General features: G+C 42.8%; 1 protein-coding gene across 7 annotated transcripts in view; it reads right to left on the bottom strand.

Annotated features, from left to right (window-relative positions):
- atosb (atos homolog b) overlaps window positions 1-16730 on the bottom strand; it is a 155700-nt gene that overhangs the window by 10788 nt on the left and 128182 nt on the right. For 6 of the 7 annotated variants that reach the window (XM_078550256.1, XM_078550273.1, XM_078550280.1 and 3 more), the window contains 2 exons: window positions 15744-15902; window positions 14257-14325 (listed from right to left, as the gene is read on the bottom strand). In XM_078550256.1, coding sequence (XP_078406382.1) covers window positions 14257-14325; window positions 15744-15902 — 228 coding nt within the window. Of the gene's footprint in view, window positions 1-7324; window positions 7560-14256; window positions 14326-15743; window positions 15903-16730 lie in introns of those variants that run through there. The other variant, XM_078550299.1, reaches the window with a different exon arrangement.

Genomic DNA, 16730 nt, shown 5'->3' with positions numbered 1-16730 from the left:
CCTATCCATCACATTAAACCTTCTTTTCCTCCACCACTGGTGCAGTGGGGCTGCAGTGTGTACCATCCAGAAGATAAACTGCAATAACTCACCAAGGCTTCTGCAACAACACCTCCCAAAAGCCTTGATTTCTACCTCCGAGAAGAGCAAGGGCAGCAGGCACTTAGGAATACTACAACCTCCGACTTCCCCTCCAAGTTGTACAAAATTCTGACTTGGAAATATAATTGCTGTTCTTTCATCATTGCTGGGTCAAAATCCTGCGAATTCAGGAGTGCTTTCCCTACACGACTGTACCTGTTCAGAAAGGCGACTCACCACCACCTTCTCAAGGAATGGGGTACAGGTGTAAGCCATTTAGGCTCTTGAGCCTGTTCCACCATTCAATGAGATCGTGGCTGATACGAATATACATACAAATTAGGAGCAGGAGTAGGCCACTAGATCCCTCAAGCCTGCTACGCCCTTCAATAGGATCCATGGCTAATCTGATTGTAACCTCAACCCCACGCTCCTGCCTACCCCTGATAACCTTTCACCCCCCTTGTTAATCAAGAACCTATCTAGCTCTGCCTTAAAAATATTCAAAGACTCTGCTTCCACCGCCTTTTGAGGAAGAGAATTCCAAAGACTCACTAACCTCAGGGAAATAATTTCTCCTCATCTCTGTCTTAAATGAGCGACCCCTTACCTTTAAACAGTGACCCCTTGTTCTAGATTCTCCCACAAGAGGAAAAATCCTCTCCACATTCATCCTGTCAAGACCCCCAGAATCTTAAAGGTTTCAATCAAGTTGCCTCTTACTCTTCTAAACTCCAGTGGATACAAGCCTAACCTGTCCAACCTTTCCTCATAAGACAACCCACCCATTCCTGGTATTAGTCCAGTAAACCTTCTCTGAACTGCTTCTAAATCTAGAATCTCGGAAGATGACCAACGCATCCACTATTTCTAGGTCCACTTCCTTAAGTACTCTGGGAAGTAGATTACCAGGCCCCGGGGATTTATCGGCCTTCAATCCCATCAATTTCCCCAACACCATTTCCCTACTAATATTGATTTCTTTCAGTTCCTCCCTCTCACTAAACCTTGTGTTCCCCAACATTTCTGGTATTAGTGTCCTCCTTTGTAAAGACAGAATTAAAGTATGCATTTAGTTGGTCAGCCATTTCTTTGTTCCCCATTATAAATTCCTCTGTTTCTGACTGTAAGGGACCTGCATTTGTCTTCACCAATCTTTTTCTCTTCACATACCTATAGAAACTTTTACAGTCAGTTTTTATGTTCCCTGCAAGCTTACTCTCGTACTCTATTTTCCCCTTCTTAATCAATCCCGTGGTCTTCCTTTGTTGAATTCTAAACTACTCCCTCAGGTCCGTTGTTTTTTCTGGCCAATTTGTATGCCTCTTCCTTGCATCTAATACTATTTCTAATTTCCCTTGTAAGCCATGGTTTGGCCACCTTTCCTGTTTCACTTTTGTGCCAGACAGGAATAACCAATTGTTGCAGTTCACCCACGTGCTCTTTGAATGTTTGCCATTGCCTATCCACCGTCATCCCTTTAAGTAACGTTTCCCAATCCATCATAGCTAACTCGCGCCTCATACCATCGTAGTTTCCTTTATTAAGATTCAGGATCCAAGTCTCAGACTCAACTACGTCACTCTCCATCTTGATGAAGAATTCTATCATATTATGGTCGCTCATCCCCACGGGGCCTCGCACAACTAGATTGCCAATTATTCCTTTCTCATTACACAATACCCAGTCGAGGATGGCCTGTTCTCTCGTTGGTTCCTCAATGCATTGGTCCAGAAAAACATCCTGTATACACTTCAGGAATTCCTCCTCTACGATATTGTTACTACGGTATTGATGCATATGCACCCCTGTTCCTGCACACTCTTGAGAATTATGCCATTAAGTCTGTATTGACTCTCCCATCCCTTCTGCCAAAATGCCTTACCTTACACTTCTCTGTAAAAATTCCATCTGTCATTTGTCTGCCTATTCTGCTAGCCTATCAGTGTCCTGCTGCAGGCACTTCGTATCATTTTCACTGTCTGCCATTCCTCCAAGTTTGGTATCAACATCAAATTCTTAAATTTTACTCTGTATTCCAAGATCCAAGCCATTTATATATACAGCAAAAAAAGCAGTGATCCTTAAACTGACCTTTGGGGAAACAACACTCTCTACCACCCTCCAGTCCAAAAAACAACAATCTACCACAACTCACCGCTTTCTGTCCTGAAGCCGATTTTTAATCAAATTGTACACTGGCCCTCCTTTATCATAAGCCTCAATTTTATTAACCAGCCTTTTATGTGGTACCTTGTCAAACATTTTCTTAAAATTCATATAGACAACATCCATGCATTCCCTTCATTAATGTTCTCAGTTGCTTCATCAAAATATTCAATTAGATTTAGTCAAGCGTGATCTGCCTTTTAAAAATCCTCACTGGCCTCTCTATGCAATGGCATAGGGGAATTGTCACTGTACTAACAGTCCAGAGACCCAGTGTAATGCTCTGGGAACCCGGGTTCGAATTCCACCACAGCAGATGGTGAAATTTGAATTCAATTTTTAAAAAATCTGGAATTAAAAGTTTGATGATGACCATGAAACAACTGTCGATTGTTGTAAAAACCCATCTGGTTCACTAATGTCCTTTAGGGAAGGAAATCTGCCATCCAACGTGGTCTGGCCTACATGTGACTCCAGACCCACAGCAATGTGGTTGGCTCTTAAATGCCCTCTAAACTAGGGCAATTAGGGATGGGCAATAAATGCTGACATAGCCAGCGGCGCCCAAATGAATAAATTAAAAAAGACTCAAACCTCCCCAAGTGCCTGTGGATTTTCTTCCTGATTTAGGATTTCCTGATTTTTTTCCTGAAATCATTTCCGGATTTAGGGCCTTACCATCACTGATGTTAGACAAACTGGTCCGTAGTTAGGACTGTTCTTGCACCCTTTGAATAAGGTGTCAGATTTGGCACTCACCAATCCTCGTGCACCTCCCCCATATCCAGGAAGATTGAAAATTAAAGGCAAACCCTTCCGCTCTCTCCATCCCCACTTCCTAGAGCAATCTGGGAGGAAAGCCATCCAGAGCTGGTGACTTATCTACCCTAACCATAGCCAGCCTTTCCAGTACCTCCTCCCTTTCAATTTCACACTATCTGTTGCTTCCACCATCTCTGCTTCTATCGATATTTTGTCAGATTCCTCTTCCTCAGTAAACACTGATACTAGTACTCATCAAGTACTCCAGCCTTGTCCTGTGTCTTTATCACCCTCTTTATCCCTAATAGGACACATTCCAACTTTTAGTACTCACTTACTATTTACATGCTGCTAAAAGATTTTTGGGTTCTCTTTTATGTTGATTGCCATTCTAATCTCATAGAATATTCTCATATTCTCTCTTCGCCTGTCTTATTTTCCTCTTCACCTCCCCTCTCAACCTATCATATGTGACCTGTTTTCACTTGAAGAATTCACCTGACATACATCATACACCCTCCTTTCTTGTTTCATCAACTCTCCTGTTATGACCGGGATGGGAGGAGTGCATGAGTTATCAAGCCCCACTATTCCACAGGCCGTACCATTGATTTAAATGTTTCATTTTCTCACCAAAATGGCCAATTGTTTACCTATACTTCTGGTACCCAGAAGAAAAGAAACCAGGCTTCTTTCAAAAAACTTAATGATTAATTTATTATAAAACAAAACTCCTTTTAAACAGGTTTTCAGAACTGGCAATATGATTGCAATCCACAAGTGTAACTAACCAACCCATTTAAACTTCCTCAGCACTCACAGACACAAACATAAACAGACAAATGAAAGACACAGAGGTCGTCTCTACAGAGTCAGGCAGATGGAAAAAAAATGTTCTGAGAAAGAAGAAAAAAAAATTCAAGTTCACGGAGGTTTGATGCTGTCGGCCTGAAGTTCCCTCGGGTGAAGACGTGCCGCTGGGCCCAGCAGATGTCGGGAAGTTCACCAACAATGCTTCAGTGTGGAGGAGAGTATAGCTGGACCAATTCTTCCGTCTCGGCTAGCAAGTCCAAAATTATGCAGACAAACTACACTCAGGTGAGAATTATCTGGCTATAGGTTGAGAACCACACATGGTTTCACAAAACAGAGAGGGAGAGAGAGCTAGTCAGGGTAACCTTCTGTTCTTAGCCTTTCCTCAATGAGACTGAAAGCAAAACCACAGGTTCAAACTTCAGGTTTGCCTCTGCCATGTGATTGATTGCCTTTTTGTCTTCCGGCTTTTCATTAATTAAAGTTCTTAGCAGTTCAAAACAAACAAACAGCTCCTTCTCAAGTACCACGTAGCTCAGGTGATTGCTTGGAAGAGGCCTGCTTGTTGAAAGTTCCAAGATGAACTTATGACCCTTTTTAAAACAAACTCAATGGGCAGAATTTCCTGCCTGTCAGGTGGCCGGGCCCGACCCAATCTTGGGCGCTATGCGCTTCCTGTGCAGGCGGGGGGATCCCCAAAAGGGAGAGTGCACTCTTTCGTGCATATGCACGAAAGAGCGCACATCTCCCTGAGGCTAAGTACTGCCTCAGGGAGATCACTTCCACGTTTAAAAATATTAAAACTAGAAAAAAAAAATTCCCTAACATGTCCCCCTCATGTGATAATGTCACATGAGATGGGACATGTTCATAATTTACATAATAACTTTATTAAAATTTTTGAAACCCTGCATGAAACCTCATCCCGCCGCTGGATGAGGTTTCATATTTTTTCTATTTGCCACCGGGGCTCCTGGCCTGCCCCAACCTTAAGGTTGGACGGGCAGGTCCTTTAATTGTTTAAATGATCCTGTCAATGGCCTCAATTGGCCATTGACAGGTCGGTGGGCCCGCAGCTGATTTTGCTGTGGGCCCGCCTTCCTGAAAACTTAAGTGGGACGGGATGACATTGGGGGTTCCGCCCAACATCATCCTGCGTCATTTTACGCGTCGGCGAACGGGCCCCGCCCCCGCTCGCCAACGGCAAAATTCTGCCCAATGAGTAGCCTCCAATGTCCAAATAATGCAATGTCCCCATATTTTAAAAAGTAAGATCCAGTTTAAAGAGATATGATTCTAACACATCCAAGGAGCCTGTTTTTGATTCCCTTACCTTTTACCCTTGTTGGAATGTACTTAGCCTGTACCTCAAGCATCTCTTCCTTAAAGATCACTCATTGTTCTGTTACAGTTTTTCCTGTCAGTTTCTAGCTCCATTTCACCATGGCCAGATACTTCTCACTGCACTGAAACACTGAAATTAGCCCTCTCCCATTTAGAAGTTCCACATTCGATTGTTCCTTGCTCCACCCCATTACTAATCTAAAATTTATGATATGGTGATTATTCTTATCCAAATGTTCCCCCTCAGACACTTGGTCTACTTGGCCCATCTTATTTCCCAGCACCATGTCCAGCAATGCCTCCTTTCTGTTTGAGCTGAGAATTTACTAATCAAGGAAGTTCTCCTGAACACATTTCAGAAATTCCTCCCCCTCCTTATCCTTCACTCTGACATTATACTAATCGATATTTGGGTAATTAAAGTTCTCCAGAATCACTGCGCTACAGTTCTTGCACATCTCTGTGATTTCCCTGCAGATTTGTTCCTCTATCGCTCTCCGACTATTTGGAGACCTTTAGAATACTCCAAGTAGCGTGATCTTACTATTTTTCTTCTCAATTCTAACCAAATGGATTCTGTCCTTGCCCCCTCAAGGACATCCTCTCTTTCCAATGTTAGAATGCCTTCCTAATCAGTACTGCCACACCACATCCTTTCCTTCCTTCTCTATCTTTGTTGAACACTTTATAACCTTGTATTTTAAGTGCCCAGACCTCACCATTTTTAAACTATGTTTGTGTAATTGAGACTACATCATATTCCCACACCGCTATTTTGCTTGTAGCTCACTAACTTTATTCACCATACTTTGTACATTTACGTACATGCATTGTATGTAGAAGTGTTTCCCAATTTCACACCTGAAAGGCCTGCTTCTAATCTTCAGACCATGCTTTTTATTCCTAGAATCCCCAAGTAGCGGAAATAGTTTATCTCTATGCACCCTATCTGTTCCTCTAAATATCTTGAAAACCTCAATCACATCACCCCATAACCTTCTAAATTCCAGGGAACACAACCCTGGTTTGTGTAATTTCCCCTCATAATTTAACTGGTAAATCTTTGCTGCACTCTCTCCAGGACCAATGTATCCTTCCAAAGGTTTGGTGCCCAGAACTGCTGTCAGTACTTAAGGTGTGGTCTAACCATGGCTTTGAATAACTACAACATAACTTCAATCCTCTTCATATCCTAGTGGTCTTAGATATAAAGGCCAGCAACCCATTAGCCTTTTGATCATTTTCTGTCCCTGTCCACAATATTTTAACGATCTATGTACCTGGATCCCAAAGGGCAGAATTGTACAGTCCCCTACTGGTGGGTGTGCATGCGGAGAGCACATAAAATTCCCCAGGTAACCTTCCCACTGTATCCCCTACCTGTCCCTGACCTGTTCACAATTTTACAGTTGGGAGTGGGGTGTGGGGGTCACGGGCAAATCAAGGGTGGCGCCCCCCCCCCCTCACCCACCAAATATTGGCCATTTAAGGGCTGCTTCCTGCCCGGTCTCAATTTTAAGGCTGGCAAGAGGAGTAGCCTCGCAGGTAACCCAGCTTGGGCTTCAGGTGACAGGGTTGGAGGAGGGGGAGGGGGGACGGTGTCTCCCTCAAGGACCCACTTCCCACAGTGGGCGCCCCTCCCCTCCAAGATATGCCACTTGCAGGTGCTCCCCAAACCCCTTGCCACTCCATCAAGAACTTCACCCTCCTCTCCCCAATCCCTCTGGGCCTCACTTCCCCTCTCCACTGTGAGAACCCTGCACTTTCCTGCTCCTGGGCTCCAGGACTTAGAATCCGGGGACTGCTTGTGGTCCCAGTCCTGACCACTGCTGCCACTGGCATTGCTGGGACTACAGTGCTGCTGGCCAATCAGATTGGCAGGCAACTCTGAGGCAGGACTTCTGCCCAAGTGAAATTCAGAGGTCCTGTCTCCAGCCAATTAATGCTCCTTGGGACAGCCAGTAATGGTGGAGATGTGGACAGCCAGTAATGGTGGAGACAGCTCTACCTGTCCCACCCCTCTCAAACAGCTTATATTTCACCTCATTTCTATTTTTCTTTAGTTCTGATGAAGAGTCATACGGACTTGAAACGTTAACTCTGTCTTCGTCTCCACAGATGCTGTCAGGCCTGCTGAGCTTTTCCAGCTATATTTGTTTTTATTTCAGATTTCCAGCATCCGCAGTATTTTGCTTTTATCTTAGTAAATTGCCTTCAATTCATGAGCTTCAGTTTTAGTTAACTGTTGCTTCTGAAGGACTTTATCAAATGCCTTCTGGGACTGCACTGAAATAATATTCATAGATATTCCCCTGTCCATTACGTAGGTCGCTTTTTCAAAAAATTCAGTCAGGTTCATCAGGCACAAATCTATGTTGGCCTTTTCTGATCTGGTGAAAGATTTCAAGACATTCCATCACACTATTTTCAATTATAGATTCTAGTAATTTCCTGACAACATGTATTAAGTTAACTGGTGTATAATTCCCTGGCTTCCCTCTCTCACCTTTCCTAAAATGGTGGAATGACACACACAGTTTTCCAATTCAAAAGATAGAGAGAACTTTGGAAGATTATATTTAGGACATCTGCAATATTCTCACCTACTTCCTTTAAAACTCTAGGATGGAAAACATCCGGCCCTGAGGGTTTATCACTCTTTATTACCATTCTCTTATTCATTAACCTTAGTACTGGATGTTAATTTTAGTGATTCTATATTCCCAATTTAATTTTTTTTAAAAAGCCAGAATGTTAGTTTGCTAAATAATAGAATCTCAAATGATTTTCAATACTCAGCTGAAAGAAAAAAAACAATGTAATCAAAGATCATTCTTGCTGAGGACATTGCACTCTTCCTTTTTTAAGTATTTCTCTTTCTTAAATTTGGTTTCGCCATTGCACATGCTGAGTTGACTGACAATGGAACTTTTGTTTTGATTCGTTGGTGGCCATGTGGTGAATGTCAAAGCCAAGCTACCAAGACACCCAAACAACCAGAATTTGTTTCTCTTATATGGAATGTTCACTCTCCTACCCAAGTGCAGAGAGCTGAGATGCAGTTGTCAAGAGCCAAGGCTGAGGGATTCCCCCTAACTCTAAGAGCATCCAGATAAAAGCAAAATACTGCGGATGCTGGAAATCTGAAATAAAAATAGAAAATGCTGGAAAAACTCAGCAGGTCTGACAGCATCTGTGGGATGTTACGAAAGGATAATAATCTTTTTCTGGTTTGTTGTAAAGTAGGTTTATGGGTGCGAGTGTAGCTGGTTCTGTCTGTGTGATTTAATTACATTTGCAGTCAGGTAGACTGCAAGCTTGAAATTATCAAAAAAAAGCTAGTTGTAGAAATGCACTTGAATTGCTAATGAGTAAACATGGATGCTGTCTTAGCACATGGGTGTGAAAGGAATTTGCATTTTTAGATAAGTGAAGGGATTGTTTGGATTTCAAAGGGATGTTGGTATGTTTACAACTAGCCAGATAAGCAAGGATAAAGGTTACTGACAAGATTGGCAACATGAAAGTTTTTATATAATGGGAAAGGTACAGTTCCAAAGGCATATGGAACAATGCAATTTACACATTAAAGAGAGAGAAACATATATAAAGGAGAATGAAAGGCTATGTTGGGGGCCATGTAAGATCTAACAGGGAGTGTGTGAAACAGCCCTGACGAATCCTCCAGCCATTTGTGCATAAGTCTGTTGTTTCCAGTAACTAAAGTTGGAGTAAGCCATTTGGAATTCCATTGTCAAGTGGGTACTATGTTAACTTGCTGGTTTTTTTAAAATCTAAAATCTATTTTGGACTGTTGCCTTAAAGGGGGTGTGTAACTGGGAGTCAGGTTAATTAGAAATTTTAGGATTTGTTATAGTATTAAGTAATTGTAGCCTTATGTATGTGCTTGACATCTTTTCTTTTGTCAATAAATAATTTAGTTTAAGTTTTAAAATTTCTAAAGGTCTTGGTGGACTCATTACTTCGGAATTCAGTGCACACATCTTCTCGTAATAAATACAAATTGCAAAACTGTTGTGGTATGTGGACTCGAAACATTAACTCTGTTTCTCTCTCCACAGATGCTGTCAGACCTGCTGCGTTTTTCCAGCATTTTCTGTTTTTATTATCTAAGAGTATGTAGGGTTACTATTAGAGTTTTTACTATTAAAATCACACTCCTTACCGATACAGAAAACTGACTGTGTGAGACTTGGAAGGGAACATGGTGAAGGTGTTCCCATGACATTGACTGAATAGAAAAGGGCAGCAGAGAGATCACAGGGGAATAGAGATACTATCAAAGCAACCTTGGTGAGTTGCTGCAGTGCATCCTGTAAATATTGTATACTGTCATCAGTGTGAGCTGGTTGGTGGTAGAGCGGATGGCTAGAGCTCTAATTAAGTGAACTGCTGCCCTGGATGATGTCAAGTCTCTCCAGTTTTATCCTAGTTGCACCCATTCAGCCAACACTTCCTTTTTCCCTAACCAGTAAGTCTAGTAATGGAGGTTTCAGTCCAGGCAATTTTGCCAGACATATCATAGTAATGGTATCATTTTAATTATGTCTTATTTTCCACAGGAATTATAGCAACATATCTTTATTAAAAAGGGTGGTCTTACTGTGGTAGTGGAATGGGGTGCATTTGCAGAGCACAGCAGCAAAAAATTTGTGAACTCTCTTTGTGATAGTGTCTAGGGTTTGTTGACATTGTAATCTCCATTAGGACCTTTTTCTATCAATGTATTGGTGATACAATTCCACAAGAATGCAAATACATTAAAATATTTGGTCAGCAATTTGTCCATGGGAACACAGGAGCAGGAGAAGGCTATTCAGCCCATCGAGCTTGCTCCACCATTCAATATGATCATGGCTGACCATCCACTTCAATGTCTTTTTCCAACACTATCCCCATTTCCCTTTATGACATTGGTATTTAGAAATCTATCAATCTCTGCTTTAAACATACTCAAAGACTGAACTTCTACAGCCCTCTGGGGTAGAGAATTCCAAAAATTCATAACCCTCTGGGCAAAAAAAATTCTCCTCATCTTGGTCCTAAATGGCTTCCTCCTTATTTTGAAATTGTGCCCCCTGACTTTAGACTCCCCAAGCAGGGGAAACATCTTATCTGCATCTACCCTGTCTATCCCTTTTAGTACTATCCCAACTGTACTGTTTGCCATAATATTGCGCACCAGCACTTTCTTATGGAACATTCTCCCAAATCATAGATAGGTTATTACTTTGACCTCACAATGAGATAAAAAAAAACAGAGACAGATCTACTTGTTCTATGGCAAAGAGCTGTAAGGCTACACAATGGTATGTAGATAAGGCAGACCAAAACCTTTATAACTATTACTGAAAATAGTTAGATTAGTGAGGGGGTTGGTTGGGGAGAGTAGTGGAAAATGAGGATGTGGACTGCATCTCCCACCTCTGATGGCGTGGGTGAAAAACAAAATGAAGTAAAAGGTCATTATGATGTCACGGTAGTGATGGAAATAACTGATAGATTAAAATTTAAAATGTGTATAAAAAGCTGCTGGATTTCATCCATTCTCCCCTGAAAGCTTAAAATCTTGCTGGCATATGATTTTACAGACATAGCTAGCCCTCCAATACACCATCTAAGCAGTTAACCTTCATGTGGGCATCTGAACACCTGTTGGTAAGCTCATCAACAATAGAATCGAAAGACTAATCCCATATTTCCTTCCTCAGTGACTGTCTCCGACTTACCCCACGTGGATTTCAACTGAAGTTCCATCCCTCATGTTTCGAATCCACCCAGGATTACATGTATCTCTGAGACACATAACGCTCCTTGAACTGCTGTTCTCGTTGCATCCTGAGATCCACACTCAGTGTCATGCGCCGCCATATGAACACACTCGGCCTCTCCCTCCAGCAGCACTGACGCACCCTTTTTCTAAGCTGCCCGTGCCCCCAGTTTCATTTTATTCTTTGTCTCATCCGACGCCTCAACAAGAAACTTTGTCTCTTTCTTTCAGGTGCAAAGGAACGCAGGCTCCAACAACACATCGACACCAATGCCCATCCAGGACCCTCCACCCCTGCCCGTCCCACTGTTCCCATCCCGTCTTGCAATCCCAGCCCCGGCCGTGTATTCACCATACCCCCTGACCTTCCCCTCTCTGATGCTGAACGTTCAGTGCTCAGCAAAGGACTCAGTTTCATACCCTTACGCCCTCATCTCAATGAATTTCGGGCTCGGCACGATGCTGAACTCTTCTTCCGCCGCCTTCGTCTCCGTGTTCACTTCTATCTGCCTCCAATATTCTCCCTCCGCCTGGACCCCTCCCTCTGGATTCTTACCTGCCCTTGATCTTTTCATTGAGAACTGTCGGCGTGACATCAGTCGTCTCAATTTCTCTGTTCCTCTCACCCACTCTAACCTGTCTCTCTCTGAACTTGCTGCACTCTGTTCTCTCAGGTCCAACCCTGATATTGTCATTAAACCTACTGACAAGGGTGGTGCTGTTGTTGTCTGGCGCACTGACCTCTAGCTCGCAGAGGCTGAGTGTCAACTCGCAGACACTTCCTCCTACCTCCCCTTGGACCATGACCCCACCACTGAACATCAAGCCATTGCTTCCAGGACTGTTACTGACCTGATCTCCTCTGGAGATCTTCCTTCCACAGCTTCCAACCTCCTAGTCTCCCAACCTCGGACGGCCCGCTTCTACCTCCTACCCAAAATCCATAAACAGGACTATCCCGGCAGACCGATTGTGTCAGCCTGATCCTGCCCCATGGAACTCATTTCTTGCTATCTTGACTCCATTCTCTCTCCCCTTGTCCAATCCCTTCCCACCTACATCCGCGATTCCTCCGACACCCTACATCATATCAACAATTTCCAGTTCCCTGGTCCCAACCGCCTCCTCTTCACCATGGACATCCAATCCCTCTACACCTTCATCCCCCACCGGGATGGTCTGAGGGCTCTCCGCTTCTTCCTCGAACAGAGGCCCGAACAATCCCCATCCACCACTACTCTCCTCCGTCTGGCTGAGCTTGTTCTCTCACTGAACAATTTCTCCTTAACTCCTCTCACTTCCTCCAACTAAAAGGTGTGGCTATGGGTACCATAATGGGCCCCAGTTATGCCTGTCTCTTTATAGGGTATGTGGAACATTCCTTGCTCCAGTCCTACTCAGGCCCCCTTCCACAACTCTTTCTCCGGTACATCGATGACTGCTTCAGTGCTGCTTCATGCTCTTGACTGGACCTGGAAAAATTTATTAATTTTGCTTCCAGTTTCCACCCCTCCATCATTTTCACATGGTCCATAACTGACACTTCTCTTCCCTTCCTTGACCTCTCTGTCTTGATTTCTGGTGATAGACTGTCCACCAATATTCATTACAAGCCTACTGACTCTCACAGCTACCTTGACTACAGTTCCTCACACCCCGCTTCCTGTAAGGACTCCATCCCATTCTCTTAGTTCCTTCGCCTCCGTCGCATCTGTTCTGATGATGCCACTTTCAAAAACAGTTCCTCTGACATTTCTTCCTTCTTCCTTAACCGAGGTTTCCACCCACGGTGGTTGACAGGGCCCTCAACCGTGTCTGGCCCATCTCCTGCGCATCCGCCCTCATACCTTCCTCTCCCTCCCAGTACCATGATAGGGTCCCCCTTGTCCTCACTTATCACCCCACCAGCCTCCGCATTCAAAGGATCATCCTCCGCCATTTCCGCCAACTCCAGCATGATGCCACCACCAAACACATCTTCCCTTCACCCCCCCTGGTGGCATTCCGCAGGGATCGTTCCCTCCGGGACACCTTGGTCCACGCCTCCATCACCCCGTACACCTCAACCCCCTCCCACTGCACCTTCCCATGCAACCGCAGAAGGTGCAACACCTGCCCCTTTACTTCCCCTCTCCTCACCGTCCAAGGGCCCAAACACTCCTTTCAAGTGAAGCAGCATTTCACTTGCACTTCCCTCGATTTAGTCTACTGCATTCGTTGCTCCCAATGCAGTTTCCTCTACATTGGAGAGGCCAAGCATGGCCGCTTTGTCGAACACCTTCGGTCTGTCCACAAGCATGACCCTGACCTCCCTGTTGCTTGCCATTTCAACACTCCACCCTGCTCTCATGCCCACATGTCCGTCCTTGGCTTGCTGCAAATTTCCAGTGAAGCTCAATGCAAACTGAAGGAAAAGCACCTCATCTTCCAACTAAGCATGTTACAGCCTTCTGGACTGAATATTGAGTTCAACAATTTTAGATCATGAACTCTCTCCTCCATCCCCACCCCCTTTCTGATTCCCCTTTTTGCCAATAATTTATATAGATTTTTCTTTTCCCACCTATTTCCATTATTTTTAAATGTATTTCCGTCCATTGTTTTATCTCTACCTTTTAGCCTATTTCGATCCCTTCCCCCCACCCCACCCCCACTAGGGCTATCTGTACCTTGCTCGATCTGCTTTCTACCCTTAATGTCACCTATTAGCACATTTCTTAGCTAATATCACCACTGTCAACACCTCTTTGTCCTTTTGTCTATGACATCTTTTGGTTATCCCCACCTATCACTGGCCCTCTATCCAGCTCTACTTGTCCCACCCCCACCCCCCCCTCCCCCTTAAACCAGCTTATATTTCACCTCTCTTCTATTTTTCTTTAGGTCTGTTGAACAGTCATACGGACTCGAAATGTTAACTGTATTCCTCTCCGCAGATGCTGTCAGACCTGCTGAGTTTTTCCAGGTATTTTTATTTTTGTTTTGGATTTCCAGCATCCACAGTTTTTTGCTTTTACCCATAATTCAGTGTCCAATTCTCATCAATATTCATTCAAAAGCAATTGCAACAGAAATCTGACTTTTGTTTCTCTTCCTGAGCCAAGAAAGGTGGGAACCTCTCTTGGAATACCTCAAATGTTCTGATGGCTATTTCAGTGCATTTTCTAATGGTGTTATCACTTCTGCAAGATTGGAGAAACAAAGTGCTTAAGATAAGAAATTGAAGAGGAGCTTGTATGCATGTGTATGGCCATTGCTCTTAAGGGATAAAGAAGTTATAGGATTACCAAACTCACCACTTGAATGGTTCCTGCTTTGGGGACATTGTAACCCTTCTTTCCCAAAGATTCCAGATTTATCACACCCTAAAATGGAAAGAAAAATAGTAAGGTAAATAAATTAATAAAGTTAAAACATTTTCCTTCCCAAGAGTGAAGGATCCTCTCTTTGAGATGCCTCAAATTTATTATTTATTTGATGCTTTATTAACAGTCTGACTTATTGTAAGGTGTTGACAGTGCAGACCCTTAATCAGGATTGAGGTATTTGGGCATCGGTGTAGAGGATCATAGAAAGAAACTGGGGCTGGGATTTGAGCTCCTCCTGGTTTCATTACTTTTAACAAATGTACCTTTTATGGTGATAGATTGCAGCGATCCCTTAACAGGCAGCTTATTAGGCCCTATGTAGATTTGGTTTTCCTGAATGCTGCTAGCACTGGCTGCCTCGGCCTTCATACATGCATTAGGTCCCTTATTAACATATGCAAAAGACCCAGTGCTTCGTTCAGACTCAGGCCCTGAACATTTTTTTGCCTATACAATATTGAGGGCTAGCTGTTATCAGCTTGTAATGAGCATACGTTTCTGCCTGCCATATTATAAGCTCAAGTGCCTGAAAAACTGGCATGGTGCCATTGAATTTCTAGGCTGCAGTGTCCTTTGCAGTTCTCTTGCATAAAAAAAGGCCTGATTTACAAACAATTAATATAATAATGTTAACAGTGGACAATTGCTTATTAACCTGAAAATTAACAGAAAATTCCAAGCGGAAACAGCAATTGTAAAAAACACAACAGAAATAATGTCGATGATTGCCTCATGGGTGACATCAAGATGCTACAGCGGTGGAAACAATCTGAGTTATTTAACTAAGAACACAAGTTAATATTTGGATATGGAAATATGACACATTATAAATTATATTTAAAATAATTAAAAGGTTTGAAATAGGATAAAACTAGTGCTTGTCCTCAATTATAAACAGATAGCAGAAAGAAAGATAGATTTGCATTTTATATAGTGCCTTCCATGACCTCATCTTGTCCCAAAGTGCTTTACAATGAAGTACTTTTGAAGTGTAGTCACGGCTTAATCTAGGAAACACAGCTGCTAATTTGCATACAGCAAGGGTCTATATACAGCAATGAGATCATGATCAGATAATCTGGTTTAGTGATGTTGATTAAGGGATAAATGCGATAGGATACAAAGGACAACTCCCCTGCGCTTCTTTGAAATGATACCAAGGATCTTTTACACCTACTTGAAAGGGCTGATGGGGCCTCGGTTTAATATCTCAGATGAAAGACAACACCTCTGGCATGGCAGTGCTCCCTCAGTGCTGCACTAGAGTGTCAGACTAGATTTTTATGCTCACATCTCTAGAATGGAACTTGAGTGCACATACTTCTGATTCAAAAACAAGAGTGCTACCAACTGAGTCAAAGTGGACACCTAACTGTAACCTGAACAGACATAACACCCACAAGGCATTCTCTTACCAGAAATGGTGATGGAGCACTGTGTTCAGAAATGTTGTAGTAAGACACATCCACAGGTAGTGTTACATGCTGTGGGCAGTATGATCCACTTGCTCCAAGCTCAGCTGTAAAACCTTCAATTCTTCCTGATGGTGCAAATCTGCCTTTTAACAAGGATTCCTGAAATGAGATAAGAGGCATTATTAACACAAAAATGTAGTTATCATTTTTATATTATAAAGAATAAATGAGTTTCATTCCATAAAAATTTGTACAGCTTTGCTTACTCCTGCCACTTAAAACACTGGAGCAATTTGTAGCATTATAGCAATGGCAAAATGAAGTTTTGAGCCCCATGTTACCAAGCTCCTGCTGTGTGAGGTGATCAGTATCCCAACACTTCATAAACTTGCAAGGCGAAAACTCAAAGGAGCTTCCCAGCAGATTGCTCACAGTGATGTTGGCAGAAACAAGTAATCAAGTTGCCTGTCCCGTTGCTAAGTGTTTCCATAGTCCAAGGAGAGAGTAAAAAGAAAGTAGAATTTCCGATCAGCTAACAATAAATTCTATTAAATTTTCATTCCATTTGTTGTAGGGTAAATTTACTATACATTTTAATGATCCAAATGATAATACCTTTTTAAAAAGGCAAATTAAACTGGAAAATCTAAACATTAATTAAATGTAAGTAATACCAATTACTCAACTCAGTGAACTATGGTCTGATTATATCAATTTTTACACACTATGTGCATAAAAATTGGATGAATTGGACATTCACTTTGTATCACAATTGCAAACTGACACTGACCTTGTTTTCCACTGAGATCAATTTGGAGCAGTAAAAAAACCATCAGGTACTCTTCACAGTTGAATTCCACATAGTATAAACAGCAGCAGTGGCATTACCCAACTGGTCCTATTTTGAATCCTCCCAGTAGTTTCCACAATACCTATTTCTTTCAGTGCTTTCCTGGGGGGGAGGGGGTTGGATTAGGGGGAAGGTGC

This window comes from Cetorhinus maximus, chromosome 1 (assembly GCF_964194155.1).
Source record: "Cetorhinus maximus chromosome 1, sCetMax3.hap1.1, whole genome shotgun sequence".
NCBI lineage: Eukaryota > Metazoa > Chordata > Chondrichthyes > Lamniformes > Cetorhinidae > Cetorhinus > Cetorhinus maximus.
The sequence above is the reverse complement of the archived record's forward strand: the minus strand, read 5'-3'. Positions and strand labels throughout refer to the sequence as shown.